The sequence below is a fragment of the Diuraphis noxia genome, unplaced genomic scaffold (genome assembly GCF_037042655.1).
Source record: "Diuraphis noxia isolate RWA-SAM2 unplaced genomic scaffold, SU_Dnox_SAM2 contig0001, whole genome shotgun sequence".
Lineage (NCBI taxonomy): Eukaryota > Metazoa > Arthropoda > Insecta > Hemiptera > Aphididae > Diuraphis > Diuraphis noxia.
The window spans coordinates 58,312,335-58,335,434 of record NW_028301711.1 but is presented as its reverse complement, the minus strand read 5'-3'; the positions used below and the strand labels follow the sequence as shown (position 1 = coordinate 58,335,434).

At 26.9% G+C, this 23,100-nt stretch overlaps 2 protein-coding genes across 3 annotated transcripts; one reads left to right on the top strand and one right to left on the bottom strand.

Annotated features, from left to right (window-relative positions):
* Positions 1–5,969: 5,969 nt before the first annotated feature.
* LOC107166735 (uncharacterized) lies at positions 5,970–9,774 on the top strand. Of its 2 annotated transcripts, none has more exons than XM_089218126.1 (3): positions 5,970–6,333; positions 6,417–6,510; positions 7,894–9,774. In XM_089218126.1, exons 2-3 carry the CDS (start codon positions 6,451–6,453, stop codon positions 9,253–9,255), a joined length of 1,422 nt encoding a protein of 473 aa, XP_089074252.1. In that variant the 5' UTR covers positions 5,970–6,333; positions 6,417–6,450; the 3' UTR covers positions 9,256–9,774. The 2 variants fall into 2 exon arrangements, with proteins under 2 accessions (XP_089074252.1, XP_015371009.2); XM_015515523.2 differs by having other exon boundaries at positions 5,972–6,305.
* A 967-nt stretch (positions 9,775–10,741) lies between these two features.
* LOC107166734 (uncharacterized) lies at positions 10,742–19,230 on the bottom strand. The gene is made up of 15 exons (XM_089218125.1): positions 18,961–19,230; positions 16,225–16,289; positions 15,993–16,156; positions 15,728–15,894; positions 15,562–15,654; positions 15,215–15,363; positions 14,687–14,797; positions 14,431–14,625; positions 14,242–14,363; positions 14,072–14,175; positions 13,694–13,766; positions 13,454–13,601; positions 13,194–13,392; positions 12,978–13,124; positions 10,742–11,118 (listed from the first exon to the last, which is right to left on the bottom strand). Exons 3-15 carry the CDS (start codon positions 16,144–16,146, stop codon positions 11,020–11,022), a joined length of 1,761 nt encoding a protein of 586 aa, XP_089074251.1. The 5' UTR covers positions 16,147–16,156; positions 16,225–16,289; positions 18,961–19,230; the 3' UTR covers positions 10,742–11,019.
* Between the last annotated feature and the right edge of the window lie 3,870 nt (positions 19,231–23,100).

The window sequence follows — 23,100 nt, the reverse complement described above, 5'->3', positions numbered from 1 at the left end:
TGACAATAACTTAGTATGAATAGTACTAAATCTAAATTATTTTTAATCAATTTCTTTAACTTGAAACTTGACTAGGTATGAAAATATGAATTATGCCTATATATTGTACATAGATAATTGATATTTAATTTTTAAGAAATTGTAAAAATAGATATCTAAATGTAATTTTTGTTATTAATAAGTGAGGTTGCATTTTATTTTTTGTAAATACTATACAATAGTATTAAATGTTAAATATTTAAAATTATGTTTATGACATATGTAGAGTAATAATAATGTTCGAAATAAGCTAAGATCTATTAAAATATTTTTCTGCTTTGCTCAATTAAATATTGAAAAACTATTCATGTGTTTGCACAACAAATTTTAAGATACAGTTTAGGAGTTAGTGCATTCCAGTTTTCATTTTATTTGTTAAATTATTATTTTATCTACCTTATAACGATTATTATAGACATTTTCGTTTCTAATTCATCATCATGCGATGTGCATTGTGCACATATCGTTGGACAATAAATTACTCCAACAATATTTAAAAATCCTATATATTGAGTTACAAGCTTATAGTATATTAGTCGGCTTTAATAGAACTAAATCAGATATTCATATATACATATATATTATGTACTACAAAATTATAAAAATTGGTATCAACGAAATACAAATCGTTTGCCTAAAAAAAAAACTTTAAAACTCAAAACATTTGAAAAAAAAATATACATTAAACCATGCTTCTTGTTTTACAATGTACATAAACTACCAAAAATAATTATTAGAAATTTGTTTGTTCGGTGTAAGCTGATTTAAGTTTAATATTTATATTTTCTGTGGTACATATTATAATGTTACCTATAGGTAACCTAATATGATATTTGCGAGTTATAAAAATGTATGGGTACTTCGATATTGGATATAACGCCGCGCCGTGGACGCCGAAAAGAGCATAATACAGCGGCGTAGCCAGGATTTTTTTTCGGGGGTGGGGGGGGGGCTGATCAATTTTTTACACAGCGGTGCATTAAATACCTATTAGCACGGCCGAAGCTATAGAAAACTAACAAAATAAAGATGACAATTTAAAATTAGTTAAATACAATTTAAGACTTTTTGAGTGAATATTGTAGACCATTGAAATAATTTAAGCAGAACTTTGCTTCCCGGAATAGAGCAATGGATCGGCCACTGTTTTAACTAAGTAAATATGTAATCATTAGGGCTGAATACATTTCAAATATATTAAACAGTAGGTAGGTACCATCAAATGACGAGTTTCGTTGAGTTAGGTGCTATGATTTACATACTCGGATATAAAACAACTATATCATCAAACATTGAGTTGATTAATTGAAACGATGAAAATTAATAAATGTATAGGTATACTATATTTTACATTCGAATATTGTATACATTATATGATGTAAAATAATAGGTATATGGTTATATATTATATTATAACCTTATACGATTTTAATTTTCATAAGGAGGCGGAGTTCTGAACCAATAAGTCAAAGATAGGTGAGTGGCTTATAATTATTTTGAAATATTTTATATTTCCACCATGTATACTTAAACATCGGTGAAATAACAACATGATCATTTTTATTGAACATATTAATTGTTTGAGTTATAACTAGAAGCTTTTTTTCTGTGGAATGGAGGGGATTTTAATTGATTGCGCCTGAAATTTCTGGTTTGATTTAATTTTTACGAATTACATGTTTTTTAAACATTTTAATTAAAATTCGAAAAAAAATGTAGTCTTAATCATTTTTTTCAGTAGATGTAGTAATAATCTATTAAGGCCTTAAGGGTTTATTTAATTATTTTGTTAGCGATTAGTGTTTAAAATCTAAATGGTTATCAAGTTGTTCCTTTGCTAGTTATGACCCAGATAAAACTTCATGTTTTTGTCGGTGTCTTATAAAATACTAACGTCTATTAAAGGAAAAACAACTAAAATAATTCATTAAAATTTTAATCTACTTAATTAGGTATAAAATATATAGGTTTAAATAATATGTTTTTTATTTAAAAGTATCAAAAATATTTGAATTTACTTATACTACAGTTATTAAACACAGGTGTAAGCATCTTCCATCAATCATCATTGATATTGATACAATGGCGCACACATTTTTAGGTGTCCGAAATCCCGAAATTTTTTTTAAAACGGATGACTGATTGATTGGCTGTGAATGTTGAGATTTATAAAGAGAAATAGGTATAACAACAAGGAAATATGAACAAACAAATAAATTTATAGGATTTAAAATGTTCGGGTTCTGGTTCCGTTTTCATTTGAGAATTGCTTTAAAAGGACGATGTGCGTCACAGATGTTGTATTAATATATAAAATTGAATAATTATATCATAAACTTTATATTGATATTTTTTTTCCAATATCTCGATGTTCTCTCATATATATAGGTAATATAAAAACTTTTTGTTTAATATAATATTAATTGTTTAATGTTAAAAATATATTACATATTTTAAGTTCATAAAGAGACGGGATTAAATAGTGACACATAATAAATACATTTCTTTTTATATTAGTTTATAATATGTAACACAGTTTAAAACAATGATTATAGATCCGACCAAAAATAAATATTCACCCGTCCATTAATATTGATTATTGTCAAGCAAACACCATTTATATTATAATTAATTATTAATGATCAAAATATTCTATAATATCTATATAATAACTTTTAATAATATAATAAAAATACAGTGCCAAATTTGAACAAATTAAGCGGTAACATCCAGTTGTATGCATTAATACCTACATAATCCATTATGGATAATAATAAATGGTTCAAACATACACTGTGGGTGGTGTTTCAATAATAATTATTGCTATTTTCAATAAACGAACTATAAAAAAAATTGTGATTTTTTCCCTCCTCGATTATTTATAAATTTTCGTGTTGACCACTACGCTCTAATGGCATAATATATTGAAATACCTATTGTCTGATTAAATAATATACCTCCAGACTATTATATATTATATACCTATATATAAATCCTTTGAAAGTAAAATCAAATACTACTATCAATATTATAAGTAATGTACCTCTTATTTTATTTATATTAAACCCGAGTAACAGAAATCTTAAACATACTTTCTTCTTACACAATATTAATACCTAGTGACCACATCCAGATATTATTCTGTTTACATAGTTTTGGACCATTCTGTACCTATAGACAGGTACCAAAAAAATAAGACATGGTCGTATATAATAATATTATACATCCTATATTTATCGATTTTAGATGTTTTAGATTTTTGTTGTTGATTATAACATGTTAATTTATACTTTAAAGACTATCTAAATGTTTTAATTTGTATATAATTTTCAAATAATACTTCTTATTTATAAATTATATAATATTTTAATAAATATAAAAATATTTAAGTATACTATATATTATTGAATGTAATCAATTGTTATTAAAAACATTGATAGTAAACACATACATATTATATTATATTTATATAGATATAATAATGACTATATCTATGATTACTATTTGAATTGTTATATGTTTTATTATTAATGCTTAAATAACGATTGGATTAACATAATGATTTATATTGGCGATTGAATTTCCCACAAAATGATATGAAAATGTTCACTGATATTTTTACATTCATATCTACAGGGTGTTTAAACAAATGAAAACCCAAGAACCAATTTTTCGTGAGAATACGAAAAATTATCAAGACTTATATTATATCGCGACGTCTAACATCTTTTATTTTGTTATGAATATAACATCTTTGATGAATTCGTATGTTTGGTTTTTCTTTTAAGATTATAATAATATATTCATACTATAAATAACATCGAATTAATGTGATTTTTTTTTTCTCAACATTAATATCGTTCGTAAATTTCGATATAGTTTATGTAATACGCTATTACCTACAATAGGTATCTATATTCGTTGATGTATCGATGATTATACCTATCCATAAACCGTTTTAATAATATACCAAAAAATACCTACAATATGACGGTAATATTTAATTCACAATTTATTATAATTAGTTACCTACCTATATATTATACATAGCCACATAGTCATACATGATAGGTAATTGCTAATTACAGTTATGGTTATACTAATATTATATAATTTATTATGTTCAAACCTTGTCATAATTACATGCCGTTAATATCGTGCACCCTGTACATGTGAAATAAACAGTTTAAAATGTCCATTCACATAAAAAAAATTTTTTAAAAACTAAAACCGTTATTACAATATATCATTGGGTAAATTATTTAAAATCAATTAAACTACTTCATTGATAATTTATTTATTACAGTGTTTAGAATAGATATTATAATGTAGCGTATTAGTATGTGTATTGATAGTCATATTTACTATTAAGTTTGTGTTTAAATTTATTATGTATACCTACCTACCTATATCATATTATTACCTACTTATTATTTCACTATAGTTCTTATATTATATCATGTTTGATTAATTTGATATTTGTTTGTTCATTTCTTTATTTTTGTTTTGCCTGATAATAAATATGAACGGAAAAAATGTATAAAACTATATCGTTATTGTACCTTTACTTTAAATCTACATTTTACATCAAACGATTTTTTTTCCTCATTTAATATCCGCTTAAACCTGTAATCTATCTCTATTATTTTGTTATATTATAATTGAAAAATTAATATTTATTTCAACCCTGCTGCAGGTTTATCCAATATTTTATATAAAATGTGGGTTGCACAGTGTAGGTACACACTTGTGCGCCAGCCAATAAATTAATGGCAGCATACATGATTAATTATAACATAGATTTAAACAAAATAGATTTGATTTAAACGAATGTTCGACTTATCCATCAAAATCCTGTATTAAGTAAATTGGCATACATTTAAGGATCAAAGAATCCATTAATACACTTTTTAGTTAAAAAGAGTCTAACTACCACTGCTGAGAATGATTAATTAACCTAATCAAATACGGTTGAGTAATTTTTACATTTCGTAAAGTTATAACAACATTTTTGGTTTTTATATTCAAATGGCTATTTTTGTAGGAACCTGCAGGACCTGTTATGAGAAAATGCGTGTAGGCAAATTGATAGACAATATTTTTGTGACTTTTCAATATGATAATATAATGGGTCTACGACAAATGAGCGAAAGAAAAAGAGCGAACGTAAATGAGCGAATAAAAAAGAGCGAATACAAAATTAGCGAATAAAAATATGAGCGAAAACATATAGAGCGAAAATATTAAATTACAGCTATAACTAAGAAACGAAATTTTCACCACATAATAAGGAGAACATTTACTGTGCAACGTTGTTTTCAATTTTTCGATATCACAAATAGAAAAAAAGTTCTTATTGTTTCAAAATGCATTATTTTTGCATTTTTCAAAATCGAATAACTTTTTTTTCAGTTCTAATATCAAAAAAATAAAAACAACGTTGCACAGTCGAAATTCCCTTTTATCTGTGGTGAGAATTTCGTTTTTTAGTTATGAATGTAGCCTTCTCGGTTCTTTCCCGCGCGAAACAGTTTTTGCAATGTTACGTACTTGTAAGACGGAGACAACACATGCGGGTGTAGCGTCCTCTTAAGCACATCATGTTCTTTATGGGAATTCGACAATGATGATAATAAATACATGACTACTTTGATAATGGCAAGAGGAGAAACTACCCACTGGTACTTCTGACTTACACTGACTTTGAAATTCGAATTAGTGAACTGTAAATGACAGACTTCAACTTACCTAAGCAGTAAGCAGAGAATATAGTTTTTAGTTGAACAGTTGAAGTTTTAAAAATACTTGATTAAGTGATAAATAATATTACATTATCACAAATTCACAAAATAATTCCATCTTATCAGGCAAATAAAGTTATAGAACTCTTTTGAATATTTATCGAACCGAAATCGGGTCTTCAGACTACAACAACATATCGAACCGATAACACAATATTTATTGGATTGATAAGACGTATTGGTCCTTTGTGCAACAGTCATAGATAATATCCATTATATATTATCTATGGCAACAGTCCAAATTTTTATCGATTTGATAAACTGGTTATTGATTCGATAACCAGTAATTATTTGTCGATTGTGCAACCGGGCATATTTACTGTGGCACAAAATTTTATGATAAAAGTAGCTATGTAATATGGATGACTTCGCTAGGTAGCCATTAGCCATGTGAGTAGACGAGTAGAGTACCTATGTGACAGCGGAAACGGGATTGAATATTATTGAATCCTTCCTATGTTAACGGTGAGAACCTTAAAACTACTGCATAATAGTATGTAAGATCAACGGCGGTCTCACATTAGTTGTTTCATAATATTATATTTGCGATACTACAGAACTTTTGCGTGTTTTTAGATTGTACCATAAATTTCACAGACAGCATCCCAATATGAATCGGAAATGCAAGAAGAGTATTAAATACAACCTTCGCCTAAAGGAATTGAAACAAGTACGTAACTATATTTCAATATACAATGTGATCACGATTTAAGGTAACACCACAGACTTAATGAAAATGTCATTAAACACGAATTATGCATAAATCCAAATTTTGACTTGCTCTAACTTGGTCAGTTTTGTAAATAGAAAAAAATGTATAAATAATCTATACGAATACAGTAATTCCATGTTATCCGTGGATTAAAAATTTGGTCGGCGATAACATTTTATTAATACATACGATGAAATTTCATCTTTATTATACCCATACTTATAACAGATAAGCTACCTAAAGCACATGCCTTAATATGTTAAATTAAATTAAAATTTGTTAAATATAATTAAATTGTTATATCTTATGTATGTATAAATAATTAATAAATTATATTAAAAAAATTGATAATCAAATAATTGTAAAACATATTAACCTTTTTGTGATTTTTAAAATTAAATACAAAATAATAAAAATTAAAAATTGTAGTAAAAACCTAACCTAACTTCCTGTTTTACATTGCTTTATGGTGTTGTTATCCGTGGTTTCGATATTCGCGCAACTTTGCTGGAACCTAACCTCCGCGGATAACGAGGGATTACTGTATGTTGAAAAAAATTATAAAAAAATGTAAGCTATATTGCTCATGCTCACGCCAAAAGTGTTAATGTTGAATGGAATAAATTAATAAAGTAATCCAGACAATTTATAAGGTAAATTAATAAACAAAATTTACTACAGTGAATAATAATAATAATAGTAATAAACGTATATCAGCAACGAGTCGCATATCTTGACTGATGTAAAAAAAAACTGTGCACATTATTATACTATAGCTAATATTACTAACTGCCACATACACACAATATTGAAAATATATCATCTTTGCATTTTTGCCTTCTTTATGAAAGTATAACTATATAACTAATCTAAAGTATGACAATACTACTTATTGTATACAATCTACAGAGTAACAACTAAATTATAATTTAATATTTGAAATATTTAAAAATTTGAATTTTATCTGCAAATATGCATTTAGGTACTTCCTATCATGTCTCCAAAACCCCATTTCAATACAAGGTCATCCACCTAATATATTTAGTGTTACCTTAAATCATGATCACACCATATAAAATCTGTGAAACCTAACTTAGAGATAACTAACTGGTCTCATGTCTCTCTTCTTATTGTAAGCAAATAAATAACTTACATTCTTTATATTATGCCTAAAAATTTAAAGTGTTTCAATTTTTGGAGATGTAAAAATCAAAATATCAAAAAAGTGGGAAAGTTGGTCTCAAGTACATTTGATGAAAAATTGAAATTATTATTGTGCGTAATTTTCTGCTATCTTTTTAATTTATTAAAATGTTTTTTTTTTCTGTCTCCAATTTATAGAAGTTGAAACCATACCGAGACAGCCAGACTGTTAACTTACTACGGGTCATCACCGGGTCATCAGGTGTAAACTTGGACAACTACTGGGAGAGCTTAGAAAGTGTGTTGACAGGGGAATACAGCCATCGTGCTGTAAAAGATAGAATCCAAAGTGTGGTGAACATGATTCTTCAAAATGGAGAATTTGCCAAATCTAAAGCAATCCACGCCAAATCGAGTTCAGATAATATGTTTGGCTTAAAATTTGAAAATCTTCAAATCAACATGAAAACAAATAAGTTTGACAATGTAAGATGTGCTAACTTCAGAACTAATATATTTGACAATGTAAGACACACTAACATCAACTCAAAAGCAAATGCATTTGATAATGTGAAAAATGTTAACATCAATTCAAAATACAATATCTTTAACAATGTAAAAAATGATGATATCAATTCAAGAGCCAACATGTTAAGCAATGAGAGACATGTTGAAATCGATTCAAGCGCCAATGTATTTAACAATGTGAAAAATGATAGCATCGATTCAAGAGCCAATGTATTTAACAATTTGAAAAATGTTGATATCAATTCAAGAGCCAACGTGTTAAACAATGAAAGATACAGTTACATCTACCCAAATGCAAATGTGTTAAATAATGAGAGACATGTTGAAATCGATTCAAGCGCTAATGTATTTAACAATGTGAGCATTGATTCGAGAGCCAATGTATTTAACAATTTGAAAAATGATAGCATCGATTCAAGAGCCAATGTATTTAACAATTTGAAAAATGTTGATATCAATTCAAGAGCCAACGTGTTAAACAATGAAAGATACAGTTACATCTACCCAAATGCAAATTTGTTAAATAATGAGAGACATGTTGAAATCGATTCAAGCGCCAATATATTTAACAATGAGAAAAATTATAACATCGATTCAAGAGCCAACATGTTAAGCAATGAGAGACATGTTGAAATCGATTCAAGCGCCAATGTATTTAACAATGTGAAAAATGATAGCATCGATTCAAGAGCCAATGTATTTAACAATTTGAAAAATGTTGATATCAATTCAAGAGCCAACGTGTTAAACAATGAAAGATACAGTTACATCTACCCAAATGCAAATGTGTTAAATAATGAGAGACATGTTGAAATCGATTCAAGCGCCAATATATTTAACAATGAGAAAAATTATAACATCGATTCAAGAGCCAACATGTTAAGCAATGAGAGACATGTTGAAATCGATTCAAGCGCCAATGTATTTAACAATTTGAGAAATGTTAAAATTAACTTTAATGAAATCATGATCAACAAAGTTAGACACTTACACATTGACGGGTGTAAACCAGAATGTTATAATGAGATATAGAAGGATATGTATTATATACCTAGATATATTTGTATCTAAAGTATATGAGAAATGTAAAAATCACCATTTGTTCATTGGTGTTAATATTATTACAGTTTATTTTACAGCTAGTTAATTATTTAGTATAACCACCAACTATATTTAATGCTGATTACATTATGGTTATGATAATTTATTTTTATTTAAACCATAAATATATTGTATCTTATAATGTGTTATTAATTCCCATTTGATTAATACTAAAATTGTATATCTTATAATTTTATAAATATCAATATATTACACTTTTAAATGTATATGTATATTATCCTTAAATGGATTTTTTTCTAGACTGGTTTACTTGGTGTTTAGTTTTATGAAAACAAACATATACAATAATTGTATTTTATTTTTATATAATATACAACTTAAGATTTTATAGATCACTAAATTACAATTCATTATTTTTAATTAAATGTCTTATTTATTCTGATTCATTTAAACTATATCCTAATATTCTTTCACTCTTATAAAAAGAAATAGTTGTTAGTTGTTACAAAAAAAATAATAATATATTAGTTAACAAAATGTATTATTTTAATGATGAGTAACTTTAGTAGAGTAAAATATCACTTACAGCATAGATGCAAATTGTGGGGGGCAAGCCACCACCCCCCCCCCAAATTGACCATAGCCTTCCAAAAATCTAGGGCATATAATTTCATAATGCTATATTATAAATCTCTGACTTTAATGTTCAACCTATATCCATGTTACATTATAAACCTTTGCTTTTACTTGTTTATAAATATAGACATTGTTTGAACACCATAGATCATAATTATAATACTAGAAATAAATGTCATACTAATCTTAATTCTATTAAATGCTATAAGATTGTAAACTCTCACAGTCTTATTTACAAATGTACAATGTGGTGTCAGAAATTAAATTTAAATCTTTCTAACTTCAATAATATTAATTCTATAAAATCATTTATTAAGCTTAACCAGTTTCATTACGTTACACTTGATGATGATTTGTAAGTTTTTTTTACTTTGCTCTCTCATTTTTTATTAAATTTTGTTTATATAATATTATAAGAAACTCTCACTACTCAGCACAAGCTTTTAGTTTTTTAAAAGTGAGTCAATATAATTTATTCTTACTTAGTAATATTACTTAGTGTGTCACTAAAAATTTATATTGGCAAAATAAACTCATTATTATTATTATTATTATTTTAGAACTAAACATTCTTTCAAGTTATAAAAAACAAAAATGTTTTGTATTTTGTGGTCTTTTAAGGTTACCAACAGTTTTTACTATATTTAAATACAGCAAACTGTAGAAATTTACAATTACAAAAAATTAAGGTCGTCTAAACTGTCCAAATTCATAGGAATTTAAAAATTTAAAGTTCCAAATCCATTCCATTAAATTTATGGATTTTCAAATACAACATTTAAGATTTTTAACGATCATTAATAAATTGTAATTTAAATGCTTAGTAGTACAAAAAATATATGTATATAATGACAAAATAAAGTATATTTTACAGTAAATAATTATTTCAAACCATAATTGATAAAATTAAAATACAACTAATAATATTAAGAAAAAGAATAATTGCATAATTTTAAAAAACATGAAATAACCTTGACTTTACTTTAGGTTTTTATACAAATAAAAATACATTATTAAACATTAAAATAAAACCATAGTGGATTAATAATTTGTAGTGTTGCCATCAGGTTTAATACTATTTGTCTTAAATTATTGTCATTATAGTTGTGCAAGATCAAGTGTTGGGATCCAGGATGATATCATTCTGTCCAAAGAAATCTCAAGTTCATCTGCAGACTTATGATATGGATCACATAACTAAAAATATATATTACAAAATTAAAACAATACATTCACTTTTAATCCCAGTCCTCTGAACAAGTTAAGTGTTCGTGAAGGAAACTCACTGATTCACAAATAAATTACAATATAAAAATACACTATTTTTTTTTTTATGAACAAAGATCAACTGTTAAAAAAGTTCTCGTGTGGAGGGAGGGTGTGAACATAACAAGTAAATAAAAAAATGAATTAATATGTGATAAGTATGAAACATGAAACTTATAAAAGTTATTTTAAATATTTTCAAACCTATAAAATTGAATAAATTATATTAATAATAATCTTACTGAATTAAAATTATGTATAATTATGAAAACATTTAACTAATTTTTTGTTTTGAAAAAAAAAAAAATTAATGGCTATTCATTTTTAGATGCTAATACCTAATTTGTTTTTGTTTAATGAAATAAAATACTGAAAAATATAATTTGTGTGACTCATAATATACTGGACTGTAATTCTACTATCTTTTGGAATTTAACTGAACCAAATATATTTTTATTTGCTATTTGACAAAATGAAAATAAGGATAAAATATGTTACTTAATTTCTAAGCTAAATAAGGAAATATTATTTTTTGTAATGAAATTAATATATTTATATTATTATAATACAGTAAATTTAAATAAATACTAATTACTAATTGTAATTTGACCTCCTTTAAATTGATATGGCCCAAACGCCCGTGTTCTCTACATCAGCGGTTCCCAATTGGTGGTCCGCGGACCCCCAAGGGTCCGCATGTTGGTTTTAGGGGGTCCGCGGTTATGTTGTTCAGTAGTGATATTTTTATTTTATTTTAGTGAAATTATTAACTTTGTATAAAATTAAAAATTAAATCATATTGAAAATAAATCGTATAAATTTATTTCTCATTTTCATGATAAAATAAAATTGAAAAGTAAGTATTTACAAGAAAGGGGTCCGCGGATCAATTTAAGTTATAGCTAGGGGTCCGTGGCTTCACACTAATTGGGAACCGCTGCTCTACACAACCATACACCGCCACTCTTACCAACATCGTTCACTTGGGGGTCGGATGGTGGCTGGGGTATCCACACCATAGGAGGTTTACGCGTATTAGGTTTGGGGCAGGAGTATGATGTGGTAAGCATCAATAATAAGTACAAAATTATATGCACTACAACAACCCATCTATACTCTACATGGCCATACATACTGTTATGTATGTATGTTATTATTCCATGATAATAGTGTATTTAAGGTTATGATATTATTCAATTATGTTTAACGTTCGGCTCATGTATTAACCACACTCACGCACATCATGTTGAAGTTATATTTAAAATGTAGACTATTTATTATTATTTAATAAAGTTAAAATGCATCTAGTAAAATATATGTTTTAATTAGTACTCGGTACACAACACAACTGTCCCAAACAAGAGAATATATGATAACACAAATGATCTTATTTTCGATGATAAATATAGCATAGAGAAATATCATAATTTTATTTTACATACATATTAATAAAATTTGGAACTTCCAAGTATTCATGAAAATATTTAAGTTAAACACAATTTTTCGCATTGTTTAAATAGGAAATTCTAGGGACACCAGGGAAAAAGTCTGAGGTATTTACAATTTAGAGTAAAAGATTGTGTTACCCAAGTTCAACTGTGTATATAATATTTTTATATACAATAGGGGATAGATACATTTATCGTTAATTAAATAAAGTTATTTAAAATAAAACCCGAGTACAACAAAAATAATGTATTGAGAGAAGTTGAAATATATTTTTTGCTGTACCTACCACACTTAAATAGAATAATAGATAACATTTAATATTGAATATCAATAATACTAACAGCATAATATAACTTTCCATTCATCAAAACTTTTTTGATATCTTTGATAAAATCAATGAGTGATGTATATGATCCATCAGATTCTAAACGTTGTTTGATATCATTCAATGATATAGGATCAGCAATTTTTTCATAATACAGTGGATACTAAAAAACACATTTAATCTTATAATAAAACTGTATCTTATACATTTTTATATATTATATATATCTTACTCTCTCTCTATCCAAACAATCTCGATAGTGTTCACTATCCTCATTTTGACAATACAACTCCATTAATATACGTTCAATGACTTTTCGTTCAGAAGGACCAATAGGAATAATATGGTCTGTAAAATTCTTTTCACGTAAGTTATTGATATGTATTGAAATATCATGGCAAAGTGTACAAGTCCAATGTGTTGTTGATAAACTGTAAAAAATTAAGTACCATAGATATAATTATCATAAATAAATATTTAAAAAATAACTACTCATTAGGTTTAAGGTCCTTTGCTAGTGGAGGAATATGACAATCATTATGATAAAACCTTTCACAACAAATACAACTTATCAATTCTTCAGCCCATTGATTACAACAAGAACAACTAACAAGTGGTTCATAGTCTGAACTGTCAGAATCTTTAACATATAATTTAAAAAATTTTTATCATTACATTAAACTAAAGCATCAACATTATTATTATTTAAATTTTAAATAATAGGTATATTACCTTTATCCATCATTTCAATATCTATGTTAGATTGTACAATCACAGGTTCTGAGGATCTTAAATTGGAAGATGGCTACAAATAATTTAATAAAATAAAACAATGAACTTTTTATTATAAGCCAATAAGAAATTAATTATAAACCTGATAGCTGCAGTTTAATATCATTACCATGCTAATTCATGTTTGTTAAATAAAATAATAGAACAAAATTGTCAATCAAATAAAATGTTATACAAAAAAAAACTTTGAAGTTTGAATCTAATGAGTCAATAATAAACTCAAAATTAAAATAACAGAGAAAAGTATCAGATTAATAATTAGTAATAGAAAGTGAAATTATCAACAAAAAAAAGTTTTGTAATATTTTAAATTCTTACATCATTTTCTTGAGCTCTGAGAGTTTTATTTATGTCGACTCTATTTTTATATTCTAATAAATCAATAATTTTCGGTGAAATAATATTTCCCATTCCTTGAATTACTAAAAAAAATTATATTAATTTATTATTATAGCTAATATAACTAACTGCGATAGCTTCTGACTTACATTCTACAATTTTTTTCATAGATTGTTCATAATTGAACTCAAATTTAGGTTTAAAATCTATTATTTCTTTAGGCATGTCTGAAATATGGCTCGTAGCAATGGTTATTTGATCATTGATAATTCTAAAATAGATTAATTTTATGCATTTACATGTGCTTTAATCATATATCTAACTTAAATTTAACATACTTTGACAGTCGAATGTATTCAAATGTTTGATTATGATTGATAACAGAGCTTGTTACATTATGATAATATTGATTTTCTTTTATAAAATCATTAAGAACATTTTTATTTGTATTAATACTCTTAACAGCATCTATAAAATTTATTTCAAGTATTTTTTTTAGTTCAAATGAACGTTTATCAATTAATTTGTGCATCCTGTAATGAAATAATAATTAAAATAGTTGCGAGTTATTTAATTATATAGTTTGTAACTTACATATTGATTGATTTATCAATTTGATCAGAAATGTTATTCTTATCAAATATAAATTTCTTGATATTTTCATCTGCCAATCGTATCATAAATTTTAATGTATCATTAGTTTCACTGCAAAATAAAAAAATTAAAGATTTTATAACTGACAAAAACTATTAGCCACATACTGTTAAATTTTTATTCACTAAAATTATTATTTTTTTAATATCTCTAAATGACACATTTAGATGCATTGGACACTATTTAAAACTAAAAAAAAAAAATATTATTGAATTTTTAGTTTTGAATTCATGTGACAAAGATCAAAATTTAACACAAAACCTAATAAATGTACTTTGGTAATCACTAGAAATAATAATAATAATTTAAAATGGGTATAATTATTACTAAAATAAGCATCGCCAAGCTGAGCCAGCATATTTTATATTATGAATAATGGAACTTAATAGTGTATTCACATCAACAAAAGAGTTTTTAAAAGTACTTAATATATTAAATATTTTTTTATAATAATTCTTTTTACAATACCTTAAATCAAATACTGACGATTGAAATTCTTGTCTGGTTTCGTCGGCCATTGTGGAAATAAGTTTAAAATTATGTTTCTGATGGAAATTTAAATGACAAAGAGAACAAATCATTTTTGAGCATCTTGTACAAAATACATCCACACATTTCTAAAACAAAAAGTTATGCTACTATATCATGTACAAATATTTGCCTTTAAATAGACTAAATAAAATAGTAAAATTTGTAAAATAGTTCATAAATATATTAAAATTACTTTTTTTTAAATTTCAATCTCAAATCTTATTTTGTTAATCAATTTAATAATTCAACATCTTTTTAATTTGTTTTTTATACTTATTACTTACTTCTTTACACTCTGGGCAAGAAATAAATTCTTTTTTTAATGGGTAAGTCATCATTAGGGTAGGGTAATGATCTTCATTGTTTATCAAATGTATCTATTAATAAACATAAATAAATATGTACATATATTTTAAGCTAAAGAAACATGTAGAAGAAATTTTAAGTTACCTTAGAACATTGTTTGCAAAACACGCTTTTGCAATACATGCATATTTTCTTTCCTATGTCTTGGCAATTTTGTTCACAACATATCTTTACATGTAGTTCATTTGGTGATACAATCAAGTAATCAGTGGGTTCACCCTTAGTTACTATATTACATTTACAACATAAACCTAAATTTTTATAACATTTTAAGATCTAATTAATTTTCAAATTTTTATAATATCTGATAAAACAAAAAAATAAAAATAAAACATTAATTTAATTTTACCTATATCAGTATTTTTTTTCTGAGTACAATCTTTACAAATAATATGAAGACAATTTAGGATTTTTGAATTTTCCTTTATATTTCCTTTACAAAATATACATTTTTCTGTCGACCAAATGTCATTTTTATCATTGTTAGCATTATCTGAATTCATTATTTTAGAGCTAAAAAGAAAAACATTTACTCATAAATTAAATTTTTTTTTTTATTTATAATTAAATTTTTTACTCACTTAACTCAGGAATTCTTAGTAAAAATTAAACAAAAAGGCACTTCTATCCTAATATTTAATGATACCTGTTAAAATTATAAAACTATTTATTACTTTCTAAAAAATGTAAAATGTATACAGTCAATATCATAGAAGAAAATAGATATAATGTTGTTATTCTACTAGTAAATATGATTCATATCCATGATAATATATATATAATTATCATACAAAAGTACCTACTCAATGGTAAAATACTTTTAATTTTAGGTATCTACTATCTACTAAGAGATGGAAGGTGTATTTTATCATTTCAAAAATGTTGATAGAAAACCTTAAAATTCAAAAAAATAGAAATTGAAAAATAATTATATATTAATTATTAATTTTTAACTTAATATTCTTAAGTTCTCAACCCATTGTTAGCCAGGCTATGTTAAAAAAAATGCATTTAATTAATATCTTCTAATTTCTATTAGGTAAACATTAATTTTAAAATTTCATTAAACAAGTCTTTGTAAAGCAGACCCTAATATCTGTAAAATGTCAAACTGCACATTTAATTTTATTGCTTTAAACGGAAATGTTATTCTTACTACTGTCTTAGAAAAAGCAACGTTTAACATATTATTTATTTAAATAACAATTTAATTATGAAATTAAATAAAAAAACACAAATTCAGGAAATACTTATATTTCCTAGTAGCTGGTATTTAATTTAATTTTTGGTTTGTAGACCTTAGTGCACATACGTTAAAATTGTAGCACACACTTATACATTTGTGGTGCGCATTGTGTGTTGTGGTGCACATAAAAATAGGGCCTGGACTGTAAAGCATATTGTTTCTGACAAACCAAGGCTCGTTAGAAATTGTTTGTAATATTTTGGACTGTGGAAAATTTGAATTTAATTTATATATTTTGGGTAATTACCACAAATGACAGCAGCAAAGATAACTAAAGACCGTAGAATTTGTTTATGGAGAAGCAGGGAACATATCCAACTTAAGAGTACATAACAGTGGTATTTGTTGTCTCCGTCTTACCAGTGCATAATATAGCAAATTTACGCTCAGCAGAACACTTGTAGGCTTAGGGCTTCAAAACGTTTTTATAACGTTAAACGATTCAACAAAACAATTGAAATCAATAACGAATAACATATCGGAAAACGATTGACAAGGGTAACAGTTAACATATCAGTAAACGATAAACAATTGAAAACAGATAACGGATAACAGAACATTATAGGCCGATATAGTCGATACACTGTAATTTTTAAACTAAAGGAGCTACAAGTGTTCTACTGAGCGTAAATTTGCTATATTACTAACTGGTAAGACGGAGACAACAAATACCACTGCTACGTACTCTTAAGAGCATCACCCGTGAGTTTGTTGTATTCTGTATTCATCTAACAATTATAATTATAACACAGTTAATTTTACGTTTACAATGATACATTTTACTCTGCAGTTTATAAAATAAAAGTAAATTGACCTGTCATAAAAATTAAAAGCAAAATTATTATCTAAGTATCTCCTCGAGTATCTCCGAGGCTTTTAATAATATTTTTACTAAGAAACAAGTTATGAAGATATTAAAAATGTATATTGTTTATATAATATTTTAAAATGATCAAAATGTATTTAAAAATAAAATCTATAAAATCCTCAGGGATCCTCTATAATAACAACAATCTTACAATTCAATTTTATTTATGGTCAATTCACTATAATTTAAATAGCATTAAAATGGGTTAGGTACAATTATTAAGGTACCTACAATCAATTTACAATGTTGTACGTTTGCAAAATGAAGACAACAAATGCAGTTATGGTGTTCTCTTAATTTATCCTTTAATTACGGGGTTAAGTAATTTAAGTAGTTTGTATCTCTGTTGTAGTTAAGAGAAAAATGCAATTTAATTAAAAAACAAAAAAATAAAATAATATCATGCTGCCTACTATTTATAATTTATATACTTATTATAAACATTATTATTTTGAAAACAACTCTTATCTACATGGAATATGTACGTGGTAGTGGAATAAAAATTGTTGATGAAAATAAAATACATAATATCTGTAAACATATGATATTACAAGTTATAACATATTGTATGACATAAAATAGAGACATTACAATTTGATAACTATAGTTTCTGTAATATAGTTTTAATAATAAAACAGAACATATTAAACCATGTCCTTTATAACTGATGGTTTATCTCCAATAAAAGAAGTTAAATTGCCTAACATGAATACATTCCTTTGGGACCCTGCCTATTTTTCCCTATAAAGCGATTGTCCCTTTTATATGATGTCCCAATTAAGTGGATTCTACTGTATACTGAACTAGAAGGTTACAGACAGTATATTATTACTGTGAAAAATAAAACTTAAATACCTAAATGAACATGATTTTTTTATTAGTATATTATTTTATATTTTTTAATTAAATACCTATACATATATGGAAGGTTACTTTTCATGCAAAACAAGATGGAGACTACGGTCGCCAAAATTTTAGCCCTAATTGTCCTACTGCCCATTACCTATTTAGAAATCAAAAACAAAAAAAATATTAACTGTAAGAACTTAGATGTATTCCCCGAGTCCAATTCCTATGGGGCTGGCTATAAGAAGTACTAATTACAATAACGAACAGTCTGAGTATGCCTTTTCATTACACACAAAACACACTATACATAATAATAGGTAAGTACAAACACCAATTAAAACTATTCCAACTTACAATAAAATGCAAGGATTCAGATTTCCTCAATATTGAATGTTCCCGTAGAATGAATATTCCATTTAGTTCATAATTATTTTCACCGGGTTAAATTTCTTTAATTTGCCAAAGATTAGATTACATTTATAAAATTATTGTTATTCGTATTAATGATGAATTTTTACAAAATTCTAATGCGGTCTTAGCCATAGATGTAAATTATGGTAAATGAGGTTAACCTACACCACGTCAGTTGACGGTCATGGATTTAATAATAATAATAATAAACAAAGTAATAAATGACAAAAATGTACCTCCACTGTTATCACGTAAATACGTAACCAACGTTTATGGATACTATTACCAAAGAGTATAAATATTCTCTGTTTACTCAGTTTAGTCCGTGGTGTCTAATATAGTAATATTGTTCTGTGGTAATATATACCATAGACAATAAAGATAATATTGTATTATAATATATATTATAATATATAATTATATATATTCTAATATAGTAATATTGTTCTGTGGTAATATATACCATAGACAATAAAGATAATATTTTTATTATCTATGATATATACCCATTGAAATTACTATATTATGATAACTGGAATGCTCGCCCCTCGCCAGCCATAGGCTCATAAGAGATAAGACCAAATATGTAAAGATAACCGAGATAGCGTGAAAAAGACGACCATTAAGAATGGTGCTGCTATCTTTTTTTATCACACAGTACACACAACACACCTATGATTCATAATTCAACGACTTTAAGAGGACGCTACACCCGCATGTGTTGTCTCCGTCTTACAAGTGCGTAACATTGCAAAAACTGTTTCGCGCGGGAAAGAACCGAGAAGGCTACAATTATTATAACTAAGAAACGAAATTTTCACCAAATAATAAGGAGAACATTTAGTATGCAACGTTGTTTTCAATTTTTCGATATCACAAATAGAAAAAAAGTTCTTAATGTTTCAAAATTCATTATTTTTGCGTTTTTCAAAATCGAATAACTTTTTTTTCAGTTCTAATATCAAAAAAATAAAAACAACGTTGCACAGTCGAAATTCCCTTTTATCTGTGGTGAGAATTTTGTTTCTTAGTTATGACTGTAGCATTCTCGGTTCTTTCCCGCACGAAACAGTTTTTGCAATGTTACGTGCTTGTAAGACGGAGACAACACATGAGGGTGTAGCGTCCTCTTAACGTTTTGTTTTATGTTACTAAAGGTAGGTTTACACGAGACGTGAGCCACGATCGTAATACACTATCTTGAGAGCTGTGAGTTGTGACTCAAGAGCGTGGTTTCAAAAAGCATCATACGAATCGTAGTGGTGTTTACCCGTGAACGCAATTTTCATTCAGTAAGATGGAATCGTTAGTAGCCGAAGCATGTGCTGTTTTGTCCGATGTATTGACAATTGACTAAACAATTAAAACAACGATTAACAGAAATTGACAAATTGAAGTTAAAAAGAAGATGGTGGGTAAGGCAGTGGATTCAAAGACAGAATAATAATGGTGGTTCTGCGTTTATTTCCCATGAATTACGAAATGAAAACCTGGAAGATTTCAAAGGCATTTTAAGAATGTCAGATACACACTTTGATTTTTTTATTAAATAAAATTCAATTTAAGATACAAAAATTGAATACAACAATGAGGGAAGCTATACTAAACTCAAAATGACACTTCGATACTTAGCTACGGGTGATTCGTTTAAAAGCTTAGAATTTTTTTTTTAGAGTTCCTAAAAGTACCATTAGTTTATTTCTACCTGAAGTTTGTACTGAAATATATAATGCTCTTGCAGAATTTATTGAAGTACCTAAGTTAAAAAAATATTTAAATATATACCTGTTTTTTTTTTTAATTAAGAATTTTAAATACTTTATTTCAAACTTTTTGCATAAATACTTTAATTAGAATATAAACAAATGTAATGTTGGTGCAAATGGAAAGGCATCAGATGGTGGTGTATTTCGAGAAAGCTCTTTTTTTTGAAGCATTGGAAAACAATAGGTACACTTAATACCCCCAAAAATGCTGTTATTGTAGCTAATGATGCTTTCCCGCTCAAGACATATCTAATGAAACAATATAACAGAAGAAACTTAATAAGAGAACAAACAATATTTTCAATTACAGATTGTCTAGAGCGAGACGAATATCAGAAAATGCTTTTGGAATTCTTGTGAGTAAATTCAGAATTTGGAAAAAACCAATCCCCTTGATCCTGATAAGGTAGATAAAATTGTTCTCGCGTGTTGTGCTTTACATAACTGGTTACGAAAAGCCTATTTACTACCGAGTCTTATTGTTCATGAAGATTATAACTATGAAATTGTAGTGTCCCAGCATACAGGAGGACAAACGACTGGTGTTGAGGTAGATGGATTGAGTGTAATAAGTATAACAACTTGATTTATGATTAGTTATTTATTTGATTACTATGTAAATAAAACACTTTTTATTGCACAAATGATTTAGTTGAAAAATATTCCGAGTCCGAATAATTAAATTGGACTGGTGTCTGGCGTGAAGGTGCTTGCACTGACTCTGGCGGCTCACGTCTGAATTGGGTCTAATCGGGGCTCTCCTATATAGTCCGTATAGTCCTACTCTCTGCGTTTCCTCTCTTATCGATAATATAAGTATGTGTCCATGGTTGAGTCGTGCAAAAGCGTACGCGTGTATTATTCTAATATCGCAGCTTCCCACGCCCGTGCAACTGGTCGGTCCACATCCTGGTTATTCGCGATACGTAATCTCAATAACCTGACGACATGAATCATATCTCTTGATACGCCTGTCAATACTACGATTTCATATGTAATATTTTGTATAATTAATTCCAACTATGGTGATATTTTGGAAAGGCTAGGAGTTTGCCCTTCGATACAGCTATTGAGGTCCTACACAATATTAGTGGTTGGCGAAATCATACGCCCCAGAGACACTTACGTGTATATGCGTATTTAGGTGTCTCAGCGGAACGTCAGTACATAGCAAAATCACAAATGGAACATGGAGACAAAAAGAAAGTTGCTTGACGGATCTTGTGCCAACAAATAACAGAAATGCCTGCACAGATGCTAAGAAAATTAGAGATTATTATTGTGCATATTTCAACGGAGAAGAAGCTGTTCCATGGCAGTGGAAATTAATTAAATAAATTTATAACACTTTTATATTTTGAAATTAATTATTTAAATATAAATTTAAATATGCTTACATAATTTGAGCATGTATCTCCCATAGTCACATATGGTTTTAAAAATTAATTAATTTTACTACACCAAATTGCATGTGGTACGTAAATGTATCCTACAGATGTTCCTGATTTTTCACTAGTCGCAATTTTTTTCAGTTCTTAGCAATATGAACTCTTTAAATTTTTTAATTTACTTATCACATGATCAGGTCCAAAACCTTAAAAAATAAGTAAGTAGTTGTTTTCATCAGTGGAAATAGATATATGAAATAAATAAATATATAATATTACTGGTTATAATAGTATAGGTAGCTAAAAATGGGTTCAATGTGCAAAGTATTTAAAAACTAAATATAACCAATGAAAAATAACAAACCTTCAATATTCATGGCTGATACTATTCTTTTCAAAGCTTCGCCTCTAGCATCTCTATTTCTATATGCCTGTGACTTTGTGTTCCATAAAACTTTTTCCTTTTTGTAATAATCTATGAAATTCATTATTTGTTCATCGTTCAGTTTTAGAACATTCTTATTTACACTCATATTGTTAGCAACCTTTTGTACTTTTACAATTTAAAATTTAGTATAATAATTTAATTTAAAAATCTATAATTATTTACCTATATATAATAATATGAATATATATTACAACTAATATTTTACAAACAAACAAATATGCATTATATTGTACAGTATACACTACGACTGAGCTTTCACGACTAAAATATCCAAAATTGTTTATTGTACAAACCATTTGTGACAGGTTCGTGAATTCCACTATCGTAAAATACAAACAGATTGTTTACACAAACCGTAAGCTACGCTTTCGTAATCTATGATCGTGGCTCACGTGTCGTGTAAACCCTGCTTAAAGAGTAAAGTTTTAAATGAGAATTTAAGATGGTACATTTCTGTAGTGGTTTTTATTTTATGCTTTTA

Bases quoted from the DNA above. Each gene is read 5' to 3' on its own strand.
- LOC107166735 (XM_089218126.1), top strand. From the start codon at position 6,451: ATGAATCGGAAATGCAAGAAGAGTATTAAATACAACCTTCGCCTAAAG. The intron at 6,511-7,893 runs GTACGTAACTAT...TCCAATTTATAG, and splicing joins GCCTAAAGGAATTGAAACAA to AAGTTGAAACCATACCGAGA.
- LOC107166734 (XM_089218125.1), bottom strand. From the start codon at position 16,146: ATGAATTCAGATAATGCTAACAATGATAAAAATGACATTTGGTCGACA. The intron at 14,798-15,214 runs GTATTGTAAAAA...TTTATTTTGCAG, and splicing joins TCGTCAGTATTTGATTTAAG to TGAAACTAATGATACATTAA. The intron at 14,626-14,686 runs GTAAGTTACAAA...ATTTCATTACAG, and splicing joins ATTGATAAATCAATCAATAT to GATGCACAAATTAATTGATA.